Below are 15,715 nucleotides of genomic sequence, written 5' to 3' on the forward strand. Positions count from 1 at the left end.
ACACGCTTTCTTTTTTATCAGAAGTTTTGTCAAATTTTCACTCAGACTTGTTCTCTGCGGTTCTTGGTTTAGGGCAGTCAAGCTGCAGGGCTGGCAAGCTAGTTAGCTTATTTATGATTTGCCACATTGCCTAACTTTAATTTGAAATGTTATAGAAAGCAGGTTAATTTATCACTTTGTCAGCTGTATTTGTGAGGAACAATAACAAAAAGACTGAGTATGCCTGACTTCAACTACTGCAATTCAAGTCTCTTAAGCAAAAGTTAAACATGTTTCTGGATTCACCATCAATACTCTGTGGTACACGAGCATCGACTACAGCTGCTGCTGTTACCCCTGATCATTTGAACAAAGTTAAACAATGACTGCTCTCATAATGTTCATCATTCACGACTGTAACTGTTTCTTCTTTATCTTTCCTTATTCATATCTTCCTCTCATTTGGGATCGCCTTTAAAAAGGTGAATTAAGAAGGTGTGCTTTGAGCTCCAGTCTGTCAGGTTTGTGGCTTTTCTCAGGCTTATGGGAAATAGTAAAAGTTTTATAAAAGATGGTGAACATCAAAATCCACAGTTCTCTCCTTGGTAGAAAAAAGGTTTCCTACATTTCAGTTGAATCTATGAGACTTCACACTGAGTTACGAAAAATTCCCATTTCTTACATTTTGCTGTGAAGGGATGGCTTCACTGAATGGATGATAGACTGCAATAATTGTGTAAACACAGAGATGACATGTGACTGCTGTATTTAGAGCCAAATGTTAAAGTAAAGACAAATATGACATCGTTTAAAATAAAACATCTTCCCTGTCTCTGTCTAATTAGTTTTTTTTTTTTTTAAAACGCAAACCTTCTAGAACTGAACGCAAAGCTTCTAGAACTGAACCCAAAGCTTCTAGAACTGAATGCAAAGCTCTTGTTTCACTTCAGCTCACTACAGACAAGAGTTTTACAACACGGAGTCTCCCCATAGACACTGTATGACATGAAACTACAACATGTGAGTAACACAAAGAGGAAGAAAAAAAACAAGGAAAAACAGCACAAACACTTAAGGGGCGTCTTGGGAGTGTCACCATAGAAGTGTAACTGAGTCTCGCCCTCCCCTTCCTGGCATCAGCCCACTTATAAGCAAAGAGAAAATCGATAGCCTGGTGGGAGCAGCTCCCTGGATGCATCTGTGAAGTGGAAAACATGTTGGGCCAAATAGCTACTAAGGAACAGCAAAGCTTTGGCCTATAGGATGTGTGCAGCTGACAATGACACCACCCTGACACCACCTGGCTGCCATGACAACGCTGCTTCAAGATAAGATAAGATAAGATAGACTTTATTTTTCCCACAATGGGGGAAAATTCACGTTACAGCAGCAACAAGACAGAGTGCAAGAAGTCAGAGGAAAAAGAATCCACAGAAAAAAAACAACAACAAAGATTGTCCCCTAACGCTAATTAAAAAGGATATATCAGAACAACCTTTCAAATCGTCACATATGGACACCTGGTCAGGACCCCTTTGCGTCACTTTTTACAGCACTGGGTACATGGGTACATATTTTAAGCAAACCGTCATCTCTTCCTAAACCTAACCAAGAAGCTTTGTAGTCTTAACTAAAGTGTGACTGTTTCACAACGTTAACCTCGTGTTTATCATTGTCCTTGGCAAGCTTTATTTTGAAAGTCTAACCGGGCGTTGCTAACTTTACCTCCAAATAAAGCGCGAACTAATCTGTCTGTAGTGTCTCAACCTGTCTGAATGTCTTAATTTCAATCAATTTTAGTGATTTCGCTCGTTACTGAGAAATCAGCAGTGACTTTGGTGGTAAGTAGTAGTAAGTTATCAAAACGATTCATAAGCGGCAATATTCTGTTTCCATGCCACTGCCAAGACAACTGCAACTGATAAACATAAAAACAATGCACCTCTGGTATGTTGTGAGTGAAGTCACGGAACATTTTTGGATAAAATCATGTGAAAATGTGTGTTTGAAATCCCAGACAATCACAGAAACCATCACACTGAAGCAAAATCCTCTACATCCCATTTTCCAGTAAGCCTGTCCTGTTCATGGTGCAGCTGCAGAGGTATGGAGGATGGATACCTCTGCCTGAATAATCTCTGACAGATACATTTCTATCATCTCACGGCGTATTTCGTCACGCTGCCCGAGCTTACGCACAGAAGCTCGCTGTGTTGTTTCTGTGTGATTCGGAGTTTTGTCTGTGTTGACTGTGTTGCTCTGGCTGCTCCCTCCCTCCTAATATTCTGCATGCACTCATAGTCAGATTGCATTAAACATATCCAACAGCACCGACGGGCTTTTCGAGACACCTTAAGGAACGCAGGTGTTGCACCATGTCAACAAAATCACAAAAGCGCGCTGCTTGTGTTTTGCGGCATGATTGGAGAAATGTTGATATATAATATTCGGCATTGCATTCAAGCAGACGCGATGCCTTGTTTCAGGACGCAGGTGCTGTTTTTCCACCATAAAATTATACATCAGTGGGATATCTGCTTCGTTTTCTAAAATACCAGGTGGGCTCAACGGAGGCAGCAGCGATAGTTCCCGTCGTTCCTTTTCATTTTGTTTTCGGCATTACATGTGCGACTTCCCACTCGCGGTCGCCACTTAGCTCATTTGCTCTTTCATCAGCAATTCAGGCTCGAGGTGGGACCCTGGAACACACACTCATCGAATATGGAATAAATTATTTTTAAGGTTTTTCACCACATCTGCATTATTCAGAACACTCTGTATAGGAAATTGGCTTTTAAAGGCAGAAACAAACAGGAATCTTCTATCAGTGCTGCAGAAAAACGCAGAATGAACGCAAGCGTCCAAACCATTTATGTCCTGACATGCAAAGAATGGAGGCTGTCAGTCAGAATCAGTGAGAAATCAGTCAACTTCAAACCCACACACTTCTGTGACTTCATGGCTTAGAGCTATTTTCTTTTCTTTTTAAATGTTTTTTCAGCTTCAGTGGAAAAGGAACAGAAAATCTGCACGTTAGGAGAGAGAATATGTGACAAATGCCCCCCCACACCTGATATAAATTCACATATGACTGAAACCAACAGCCCACAAAGACGTCTCTCATTTCAATGCATGGAAAAAGTCACTAAGCTGGGAGGATTTGCACTAACAAGAACATTACAAGATGTCTACAAGACTTAAAAACACAAGCCTGTTGTCAGCAGTGACAAACAACAGTCCCAGAGATTAGCAGCTTTTATCAAGCCTAATCCTTTCCAGATACAGATGTAGTCAGATAACCGTATGTAATCCTGCAGACAGGTGAGAAGAGAGCTCTCCAACACCTTGAAACAGGAGAGTCCTTCACTGACGTCAGAGCAGATCCTGAAGGCAGCTATAACCAGCGTTTCTTATGAAGCCCGAGAACAAAGACTGTGCTAAATAGAACAACTTTCCAGTTCAAAGCCTGCATGGGATCAAAGTGTGTGATTAGCAGGAGACTGGTTTACTCGTTTTAGAACAGATCCACGTCCCTTTGTTATTCTTTTCATCATTAATTACAGGTTATGATTAACTGCAAGCACAGACTTCTTTGTACAATTCATAGATCAAAGCCTGGAATACAACAAACCCACATTAAAGGCCTGCTTCGAGTCTGAAAGACAAAAAAAAAAAAACCCACCATTTTAAAATGCAATTATGGCAAAACACACATGTAATAAAAACATATTCAATTAAGAAAAACACAGTGCATTCAGATACTACAAAGAATCCCGTATCACACAATGACTGGACACGACCTCGTGCTCCGACGCTCCACTGCTGTGCAGCATGAATTGGTTTTGGCACCTGGCTGACAAAAGGATTCACATTTATATATGAAGCGTGTGCACAAAGAGAACTCTTCAGACGAAATCCAATCAAACTAGACTGCAGCAGCACGATGGAACAGACGCAGAGGTTATTCAAAAGCAGGCCAGTTGTGTTGCATTGAACATGAAATGAACGCTGAATCACTGCCTTCTGTGCTGATTAATCAGAATGGTGAGTAACTGAACGCCGTTCTTTAGGCTACCCTCAGCTAATGGCGGGGACACTGGTATCACTTCAGCTAGCAACACTGCTAACTGGTCTGAACTAAACATGCTAAGCAGTCCACTGAGTCACGCCTAAACAGATGAAGTGTTGGTGCAGGAGGACAGCGTTGCTCCCTCAGTGCTCTCCTCCTCCCTCGGTCACGCCTGAGATGCCGTCGCGCCTCCTCGTTCTCTGAGCTCAGTTGTTTTCCACCTCTCCGGCAGCTTGTGAGCTCATGATGTGAGGACACAGCAGCAGAATTTCTAAAATCAATGCTTTATGTCTTGACGAGCGGCGGCTTTATAATGTGGGTTATTTACAATGTGACAGCGTTGCAGTTATTTATTTAGGTTTTTATTCTTCAGGTTGTTAATGTTCTTTATGTTTGGCCCGCGGCGCCAACAGACCCCAGAATCACCACTGAATTTCATAGAAAGTGGAAAAAAGAGCTGCAGATGACTGCCACTGTTGAGAGAATGAAGAAATCTGAGGCTGGTTTATTCAAGGTCATCCAAATTCATATGCATAACTGTTATCCCCGCAGCACTGAAGTCTACTTTATGCAACCATTGCAAAAAAAAAAGGGGGAATTTTCTTTTTTAATTCTGACCTTTGATGTCCTTCAGTTATCTCTCACATGCTTGCTACGTCAGATCTTTGTGGTTTGTTGAGAACTGCTCCCCGGAGAACCCTGACCCGCTCACACAGCCTCCGTCCCTGATGTGAAGTAATAAATATGATGCAGGCAATCGAGAGTTTAAACAGGCCATTGTGTAAAAATCATGAAGTATTTCCTGCATCGCTGAAGGAGCCTGTACTATATACATGTACTAAATACTCTGTTGGTCAGTGTGCCCTTAAGACCTGTGCAGCAGACGTATTTTAAATACTGTCTGCACCAATTGAACTACAGCATCAAGGCTACGAGCATACACTGTCTGCTTCTCTGCCAGTTTTCACCAAATGTCTCGCAGCCAGGAGGCTTTGGTCCGTCTCGTGTGACGCTCTGGAGGGATTAACGTTCAGCACATTTCGCCTTCATTTGTATCTCTGGCTGAGCCTTGGTCATAAATAAGATACACACTGTTGTCAGCTGGTGTGACTGCTGTCAGCAGCGTCCTGAAACATCGTGAATTAAACAGACAACATGAACATCTCGGTGCTCACATTCATAGGAATGTCACCACAGACACCAGATTTAATTTAGATCGTCATGTATTCACAAATCTTCACTCATTAACGCGCTCACAGGGCTGTCCATGGATGGATCATCGCAACTGGAGACCAAACTCAAAGATGGCGTCCAGTCACTTGAATGAAAATTGCTCACTGAGCACATTAACCAAGAAAGTTGTCCATCTTCCAGGTTTGCTTCTCAGGTGCATGTTTCTCCCTCTACCCCCCCCGAACGTTCCCACTCGGCTCGTAAACTTCACGCCGGGACATCGTGCACTTTAAAGTCACTTTTCTGGGAAAGTCTTACAAACGCACAGCCTTCACGGATTTGAACAAGATAACCGACCCTGATGCAAGGTCAAACTGTTCTATCAGCATCTTTACAGACCTCTCTTTTATAACGGTGCTCTACGGGGAAAATGGTTTTCTTTGCAATGTCGTGATTGGTCACCAAGTGCCAGGAGCCCCGCCTCCAAGAGAGTATGTTAATATCAGACATATGATTAGCAAGAGCAAATATGTTTTGAAGGAAATGTAATGCTGATGGAATTATGTTCTGCATTAACATAATGAGTGTTTTATTGGGAAATAAACATGATAAAGCAGGCTGTCTCTCCTATAATTCATCACGCGGCGCGCTGACAGAGGGGCCGTCAGCCCATAATTTGATTCCTATAACATCTGTAACATCGATAATGTCAGATGAGATTGTTTTGTGCAACCAAACATGCAGAGGCCACAAAGGTCATGAGGAGAAATATCCCTCAGTCAAATCATCACTGTAGCACGAAACTCATTACATTATCAATACAAGTGATCCACTGACGAACACGTGACTTCAGTGAGCCACTAAAACTCAAACTTCTCAAAGTTCTCGTCCAAACGAACGCTGGTCCAGGTAACATGACCTCCTCATCCTCACACATTCAGAGAGATCTCACAGGTGATGCTGTTTAAAGTCTGCGAGGCTTCAGGGAGACGCTGAAACTGGCAGCAGCGCGCACACACACACACACACACACACACACACACACACACACACACACACACACAGACACGCACACTCGAGCTGGACTGTATTTTCATACATGTACGGTGGATTTGGACGTGCAGCGGATGAATTAACATTAAATGTAAGAACAAACACGAGAATCAAACACTGTCACAGCTCTACCAAGGCGCTGACATTTGGCACGAAGCCTTAATGAATGTTTTAATTCATCCAGTGCTTCAGAGATGAACTATTAGAAAAGTCATTTATTTAATCTGCTGTTGTTACTCTTCATCTCACAGGTGTCAGGCCTGACGCTGCTGGGAGAGTACGAGTACATACAGGAAGAGCCGGTACACCGAAACTGATGCACATCACTGGACAAGCCAGAGCTGTTTTTCTTTGGATCGAGTCCAACTGGAGCCTCAGGTTTTGACACATGGCCAGCAAGTCAAGCAGCAGGCGCAGGCTATCGACTGGCATGCAAAGTCTACAGAGAACAAAGGAGGCAGTGCAGCACAAGTCCAGCTGAAGAGGTGAGTTAAAGGCAACTGTGAGGTGACTAATGATGACGATGAGTTCTGGTCTGCTCAGGAGTTTTTCTACCATCACTTCTTAGCTTTCATGTCAGCACCCCCCCGCTGCTCTGTCTTCATTTCATTTCTTCTCGTTTTCAGAAACTTAGCTGATGGAGGCTCGTTTCGTGTCTATTTCTGCCTCCGAAGTTAAAACAATCCACAATGAAGAGGCATCGGCTTGTGCCACTTAATGGAACTTCAGCTTTAAAAGAGCCTGCCAGCCGGTCAGAAAAGCTGTTATCATGACCCACACGCTTCGCTTTGCTGCGACATTTTGAAGGATGCACATTTATAGACGAAAAGAAATGAATATTAACCTTTAACACTAATGATTCTTCATTCACGACATATTTTCTCTGATCAGAGGGCATCATGAGGAGATTCATCAGGTAAAGCAAAACCCTGTGAGTCACATCCTGGTTAGCTGAACACAGGTGTGTTTTGTCGGTTAGATCCAGGATGACGTGAAGCGCAGCGTCCGTGCTCATCGACCATCGTGAGCAGATGTGCGACAGTAATTTTAGACTTTTCCAGCAGCACATTTCACTGAGCTGCTGAAACACCAAAAGGCATTTTATCAGATATTTTTAAGCTCTCGTGCAGCAGCTGTCTTAGTCAAAACGTGACATGAGAAATAAGCCATTTCTCACAATAATCAGTGTTTTACAAGAACAGGAAGGCTCCCTAATAACCAGAAGTGGGAATTAGCACATAAATACGGGTCTGTGTGTCGGCGCTGAATGTGAAAGACGTGGATCTATCTGCTAATTAATCCTGTAATAAAAGGTTTGTTCCTCTTATCGGAATTTTCTGATTTTTTTCCATTTTTTTCTGCAGTGCTGCACCTGTAGGTGTGCATTCAGCAGCACATCATGGTGGTAAATATTTACGGCAGCACAGCGCAGCTTTATAGCCGTGCTGCTGGCGTGGCTCTCGGGAAGGCGAAGGCGGTCTGTCAGCGATAGTCCAGAGTGAAATATCTTCAGCCCACAGGATGGACTGCCTTGTAATTCTGTGCAGACATTCATGGTGCCCAGAGGATGAATCCTTTCCCTGCAGCACCACCAGCAGCTCGCTGTTTTCACTTATCCTGTGAAACTTCCCGACGTCCGCCTGATGGATGGGCACACGATCGGGAACAGACGCTCATCCTGAAGACGTCAGTGATTCCCTGAGCGCCAACATGAGCTTCACATTCATGGTTCTGAGTGAAATGACCATCGGATGGATTGCCATGAACGCAGGTTTGAACCTTCCTGTTCCCTTAACGATGAACTGTGATCACCTGGTCTGTCTCTGTGTCCACCATCATCAGATCGAAACTTGAAACTGTCCAGCACTTCAACACCTGCAAAACTAATGACACTCCCATCAGCCTCAGCGGTACTTTGTGATTTGTGCCAAGTAGAAAATGTTAAGATGAGATAAAACTTAAGTGATTCCATGCCAGAGAAATGTTCTGCACAGAATAAAAAAGAGAAAAAGAACAAGTAGAATGTACATTATATAGAAAAGAGTATAAAAATAGTAATGACTTGTGGAGGACGGCTCTGCTTTACGATGGAAAAGTTTAAAGTGGATATAAAACGCAGTGTTTTTTCGTACTACTGCATGGTAGAAGGTATAGAACAGTAAAAATATATATAGAACAGTAAAAAATATGTAAAATTGCACAGATGAAACGGACATCAGCAAACGAGGAGTAGAGCAAGAAGAAGGTTTGTGATGTGATGTGAAACAGGATGCAGCAGTCTGCTGCTGAAGGAGCTGCTGAAGGCCCACCGGCTCGTGCAGGGTGTGAGGGATGGTCCGTGATCGACGGCAGCTTGGCTAACACCCCCCTCTGGCCCACCTCCTCCGTGGAGTCCGGAGGGCAGTCCAGGCTGGAGTCTGGAGTCCACACTGAGCAGCAGTGGCTCCAGTCAAATCGAAAACGTCCCTCTCTGGGTGAAGCTCTTACAGCGACACTGACTCATCCTCCAAATATCTCCTCCTGCAGGCTCCTCCTTTCCTCAATTACACAAGATTATTTCACAAGCCTGTGAGGTAATTATAATTTTACACATTTCTTTAATTATTAGAGCTTACAAAAACATCTAGATTGGAAACAGACCAACAGAACGTCTTCCTTCAGTGTGACCTTGTGGTAAAAATAAACTGGGCTTGTGGCTATTGGTCACATGGCTCCAAAGTGTAACCCTTCATGCAAAATATGCAAATCAGCTCTGATTAATCGCCTTGTCACTAATCCTTACAGTTGATCCCTTCCAGAGTGGAGGGTCCAATTTGCATATCTCATTTTGCATCTACTCTTTTCTGATGGAAAGCTGGTAATTATGGTTCAAGCTCGCCCCGCCGCTCTATTAGTGAGTGAATGTGATCTGCCAGCCGCACACAGGCCACAATGGAATTTTAATCACCCCCTGACCCGAGCGCTCGTCAGATGTCGTCAAGCACTGGAGGACTCTGCTGTAGATGTTTATTCCGCCCTCACAGTGCGTTGGGGTTTTCTTCACAGCCCTGCGACATCATTTCTCAAAGCCAAGTGAAACGCATGATGTGACAGGAGGGATGGAAAGTCAGCTTTTCATCACGTCAACGACATCTGAAGATCGGACACATCCTCAAAAACATTGGCTCTTCCTCACCAGGCTGTGTGCACAACTATCCATCAGCTCCACCCACAGCTCCACTGCTGAAGCTAACTCTGAGCTAACTGAGAGAGCCTCATATGAGAGCGTCTCAACAACGAAAACGTTTCTAAAAAGAAGTAACAGCAACATTAGCACACTGCACCAACCACTGTGGTCCAATGAAATTCAAAGTCTTACAGGCAGACACTCACGGCACCGCTGTTGTTAGGAAACGTACCTGTTTCACATCGTAAGCGAAGAGCACGTACTTCAGGTCAGGAGAGACGGAGTACTTGGCCACGTTGAAATTGATCTGGTGCAAATGAGAGAAACAAAGGCGGAAACAGACGGTCAGAGCTAAACAGCGTCTTCTGAAACCATTCTAATAAATGATGTCACGCTGACTGATGTGTACTCACAAAGGTCGTGTTTGTCAGGACGATCTCGGTTTGGTTTGTGAGGATGTTGAACTTGATGACGTGGCCGTCGCTGTTCCTGTAGATGACTTCAGAGTCTGTGCAGAAAACAGAGGGAACAAAGACGAGAAAACATCTGCATGAAGGAAACTTCATTTCGAAAGCCGTCCCCAAAAAACACATTAAAAACATCAAAGCAGCGAACATGGCGGAGCAGCCTCGAACGCTTTCCGAGCCTCATTGTTCTCTCAAATTAACTAACAGTAACAAAGCAGCAGCCAGAAGTTAGTGCAACTTTGATGTAATGTGATTAACTGTGAGGACCCAAAATGAGATTTGAATGGCAGACACACACAAAGCGAACGCCTATATTTTCATCTTCTAGGTAACACAGCGTGTTCTGTATTGATGAGAGGAGCATTGTGCGGCGGCGCCAGGAAAACATCTTTTGTGCCGAGCTGGATTGCCTGTACGTGACAGCTTTGTTTGTTTTGTGTCGGAGCCAAACACTCAGAAGCGAAGCCCACCTCCAAAGTCACGGTGCGAGGGATTGTCACGAACGATAAAACCGGTGATAATACTTGTGTCTACACAACAGCACGCACAAATACTTGTAATCTTAAGTGTATGCATGCACACACACACACACACAGAATACACAGTTACTGAGCATGACTACAGCAAACCAATCTGTTTCATACAAATTAACCATTTTAATGCTCAATATGCTGGCTGACAGCAGATAAACAGACGGAAACAATCAATATTCTTCCCTTTTTTCATTAAATTATGAATCTTTCAGTCTGGCCACAGAGAGCGGAGGCATTTCCATCACCAGCGACTGACAGCATTCCCTCGAGCAAGGCACTTAATCTTAAACCCCTCCAGTCCAGTAATAGCTCGACGATTACTGTCAAGTTAAATTTATTTCAATAGCACTTTAACAACAACATGAGCTGACCGAAGTGTTTTAGAGACAAAGACAAAAGAAGAAGAAGAGAGCAGACGGCAGAAGTCACGCATGAAGCTGAGCAGAGATCAATAAGATCAGCGAGCGAAGCCAAAACGAATGAAACGGCATCAAAGACGACGCTGTTTAATACGTTCAAAAGCCAGAGAGACGGACAGTGAGCTGGGGACGACTCGACAGACGCAGCAGACGCCAAAAACTGGCTGTCATCTGTTGTAAAGACATTTAAATAATGTTGTTATAATGATAATTGCATAAGAGATTATTCCTTTATTTGATATCTAACTGTAAATCATATTTAATGCAGCCTAGCGTCTAAATATAGGCCTAAACAAGGACATAATACATATTAAACACATAGAAATATCAGAAACAAACACCTATATTGTCTATAACCACGTTAAGTGTCATGTCTGACTGCGCTCTGACCTGTAAACTCTTCTTCTGTGGTTATAAGAAACATGACAGACCTTTGCTATCAGCAGTCAGTTACAGTCGGTCATTAGCAGACGCTGTCATCCAAAGCCACGTACACGTCAATCCACACATCGATGGCGCAGCATCGGGGGCAGTTTTGGGGTTCAGCGTCTTGCCGAGGATACTTCAGCATGTGGACTGCCGAGGCCGGGGATCGAACCACCGACCTCCTGATTGGCAGACGGCCGCTAATGGTTAATTAAGCGTCCCCTTATTTGTGTTTTACCTGTCAACATTATTGGCCAGGATGTCACATTTACACGTGTTTGTGATGTGAGTAAACACAGCACTTTATGACATGAGAGGAACCCAGTGATGGGGATGAAGCGGTGACAGAACGTGGGCACCGTGCCCCCGGCAGACGAGCGAAATGCCAACCACACATGAGTCACTGCTTTGACAAGCAGCACAGCAGCCGGCGTCATAAAGAACTCCAGCGTGGATAAATGGAGAGGCATTGTTTGGTGACAGAGAGTGATTAACCACGTGAGCTTCCTCGCCGCCCTCCACGCTGTTTTTTGACACTGTGGCAGTCATGTGATGAAATATATTACGATATAAAAAACCTGCCTACTGTACTTCAGTTTGCCAGCAAATACGACAGAGCCAGCCTTTAAATCAGATCTGCAATCAGTTCACTTCAGCTTTCATTTATATAAGTAATATAACAACGGTTCCCAGACAGCTAATCCTCGTGGCTTTGGAGATCCCCGACTGTCCTGTGGCGTCACAGGCTGACTTATCAGCTCCAGAGTGAAACATCTCCACAGCGACACGAAGGATCGCAGCGATTTGGCTCAGGCCTCCCTCAGGACACACCGCGGTCATCCTCTGACTTTGTCATCCGCTCCGAATGTCTAAATCAATGTTTTAATTTATGACCAAATAGATGCTTTCATCCAGAGAGACAGTGTGTGAGACGCTGTCCCACAGAAGAGCTTTGAGTCCCAGGCTGTCCAAACCCAACACCGACTATCATTCCTTCTGTCTGCAGACCTTCTGGAGGAGTGACGGCATTGACAATCAGTGGCAGTGAGACATGAATGATGTGTCCATCTGGTGGAAACAGCAGCAGATCAGTGTGTGTGTGTGTGTGTGTGTGTGTGTGTGTGTGTGTGTGTGGGTCATGGCTGGGTCTCTGGGGTTATCCAGTGCCACTGGGACTCATATAGTAATGAATAGCTTTACAAGTAAACACAGCTGCCTGTGCTGAAATCCTTCGACTAATCCCAGACAGCTGCCGATGCTCCGTTTTGTCGGCACTCTGCGCCCTGAGGAACACGTTTCACTCCGGCCTGCGAGGTTTCTTCTGCTGTCATCCAACGTGGCCACGGGAACACATGATTAAAGCAGAGATTTAAGAATTTGGATTAGTGTGCGATGTGAAGGAGCGCAGCGGTCTGAACGGGCCGTGCTGGTGGTTTGGAAGGTGAAATCGAGGCTCCCCTGCTGGACGCTGAGTCCCTCCAAAAACGCTCGTCGCCGATGAGGTCACTGCTTAAAGTATGGAAATAACTTCCTCTTGATGTCTGGCTGTGTTAAACCTCAAATCAGCGCATGCCTTCCAGAGAGAAATGAATATTTAGAGCTGATAAAAAGGAACTCTTTCCTGTGATCTTTAAAACATCACCATAGGTCTGTGCACTGCTCTGCACGTGTCGCCTTAAATAATGAAACGTTCGCAGCTGAAAAAGAACAAGCTAAGACTCTAATGTATAAGTAATGTCCTACGTCTGTAACCCCATCAATAATGAAACGCCTCGGCTTTTTTGTACCACACTTAACTCTGAACCGAGGTGGACTCCTGTGGATTAAGTAATGGTCACCGTACGCGCCGCACGCCACCGCTGCAGCTCCGGGTGTTATTTCAGGCGAGTGAGTATGAGATGTTCCTGAAATAAGTCATTATCACTCAGTTTAAGATTAGCCCATTATGTTATCTTCTCTGATGTTGGGCAGAAAAAGATGTACTTTTGTGGCTAAAACAGTTCGACACAGCACTGAGTGAAAGAAACAACACGTGAGCAGTGTTTGAGGAGCGGGCTGACATTAGTCACCCCCGATGAAACACTCAGTGCTTAAAGCAGCGCTCTCAGCACTGAGCCATGGAAGAGGAGGCGGTGTCCTCCTGTGAGAGGTGCACGTCGCTTAATGAGCACCATTTAGGGCTGGGAGGACACACGGGCCTGATGGGATCAACGCTGGTACCATTCGTTCTGACAGATTTAAGGAAGTTCGCGTCATTCAGCCTTTTTCTCGGAGGCACAAAGTTCATGAATTCATTAATGAAGACAGTGAACATCTACAGCTAAAAAACACTCGACTTCAGAGTCCGAACCCCGATTTGCTTGGCAGCTGTTCTTTCTGTGGGCTTTAATATCCTCTAATATCTCTATCTTATGTCTGCAGCATACGTCGCTGCTCTGACACACGTCAGTGGCAGCTGTGATGTCATCACGTTACCTGCTGAACTTATTGGCTGCAGATTTCTGACGGCGTGACTTTTCTTTCTACTCTTTGGTAACATTGTCATGAATGAAACGTGCCCACAGATGGAGCACAGCAAGATATGACAATTTTAGGTGCGTCGATTACGCTAACGGACAAATCTGACAGACACAGTTTACAGCAGGTTGGTGCAGCTGAGAGAGTTTAATGAGTCTAACATGGAGCGCTCGTACAAGCAAACCTCAGAGAGAAACGACAGACGCTGCTGCTGCTCCGGCTCAAACTGTGTGTTCAGACAGAACGTGCAAATTCACCTGAACACAAACATGCACGAGCTGAAGATGTTTCAGCTTGAAAAATTCACACGTATATCAAATATGAATCTGCTTCACAAATGTCCAGAGAGGAGAAAGAGGAGAGACTGGAGGGAAATGACAGGAAGCGTCCGAGCCGCTTCACTTTCTGTCTGAACGCACCTTAAGTGAACCAGTACAAGTGCAGGAAGAGTTTAGTTCACCCGACATCAATAAAACATTCAGCGCCGACAGTCCCTGCTGATTACCACCGAGCACAGCGACGGCCTTACGTTCATTAAAAACCGTCCGTATGACAGTCACACGTGGCTCAACTGGAGTTATAACCACAGCATATTAATATGTCCTGCTTCAAGGGGAAATGTCACCAAGCTGGCATCATATCCACAAAAAGGCTTCTCTGACACAAAAAGTCCACAGCGGCTCGCAGCACGCCAACAGATTATCAAAAGGTGAGAAATATGTCTGCCTCTAAAAACAAAAACGCGTTTGCACCCAGACTGTCGACTCATAATACTAACAGTCCTTGGAAATTTGCTCCCAGGTGAGTATTTACTCCCATGCCATGCGCAGGACTGCTTGAAGAAATAAATGAGGCCTGGGTAATGATATCTCCTCCAGTGTTTGTACTTGGTGTGCCACAAGACACTTTGTAATTTTCCTTTGAAAACTGCAGATTTATTTGGGTTTTAACGTCCAGCTCCAGAGTCTGCTGCCCACACAACTGTCAGGAAATAAAAGAGTAATTCTGCACACCGCCAGAAGGCAGCAATAAGGAAAGACAGCGTTCACGGCTAACTACAGCAGCCAGTGGTAACGTGTCACATTCTTAATCCAAAGCCGGTGTTTCATTACTTGAGGAGACGATAATGAGTGTTTATCAGATGTACGTGGAGTCACGCAAAGAGTCGCAGAGTCTCTTTTGTTCTTTTGTAAAGTGTCTTTGCGTCTTCTTCGTTGGTGTTTACTGTCATTCTCTGCAGGTTTGACACACATATGGCCAAAAGCACGTGGAAACTCCTATAACATGTATTTCTGTACTTTTGGTTGGAGGCTGTTTTAGACACTAAAGAGCTTCCATCCCTCTGCCAGCAGTTTGGGGAAGCTCCTCTCCTGTTTCCTTGTGCACAGCAGCAGAGAGAAACGTTTGTCACTTCCTGTAAAGCATGCACAGTCATCACTCACGCAGCCACAGTGACACTGACTGCAGTCTCATAAGTACAGGAAAGTGGGGGGCGAGGAACACAGAAGCGGATTTTAGCCCGACTGAAAGCCCCTCCACCAGCAGAGGATGCACAGCGATGGAGAGGAGAATCTGGGGGCCAAGTGGGAAGTCTGGGCACAATGTAATATGCATAGCATACAGTGAATAATTTAGCTCAGGTTGCGTAATGCGTGAATGCTGTATCTGCAGTCCCTAAGGTTCCACCAAATGTCACAGCTGGTCAAACTCAAAGCCAACTTGTTAAAGATAGAACACCAGTGCTTGGTTCTGCAGATGCCGACAGTATATAAGGTCACATGTGCAGGTCTGTGAAGACTCAGCCTCTGCCAGTGTGTGTGTGTTTAATTAAAAAAGGCCTCTGTGGTTCGCTGCTTTGACTCCAGTTTTCGTGTTGATGAACAAAAAGCAGAACCAGAAGCACTTCTGTCAGC

The 15,715-nt window shown here is 44.6% G+C and overlaps 1 protein-coding gene across 2 annotated transcripts in view; it reads right to left on the bottom strand.

The window, feature by feature from the left end:
- Window positions 1–15,715, bottom strand: part of dpp10 (dipeptidyl peptidase like 10) — a 153,113-nt gene that overhangs the window by 27,437 nt on the left and 109,961 nt on the right. For both annotated transcript variants that reach the window (XM_076746890.1, XM_076746891.1), the window contains exons 4-5: window positions 9,854–9,948; window positions 9,673–9,747 (exon numbers count right to left, since the gene is read on the bottom strand). In XM_076746890.1, the coding sequence (XP_076603005.1) occupies window positions 9,673–9,747; window positions 9,854–9,948 (170 nt within the window). The remainder of the gene's footprint in view (window positions 1–9,672; window positions 9,748–9,853; window positions 9,949–15,715) is intronic.

This window comes from Chaetodon auriga, chromosome 13 (assembly GCF_051107435.1).
Source record: "Chaetodon auriga isolate fChaAug3 chromosome 13, fChaAug3.hap1, whole genome shotgun sequence".
Taxonomy (NCBI): Eukaryota; Metazoa; Chordata; class Actinopteri; order Chaetodontiformes; family Chaetodontidae; genus Chaetodon; species Chaetodon auriga.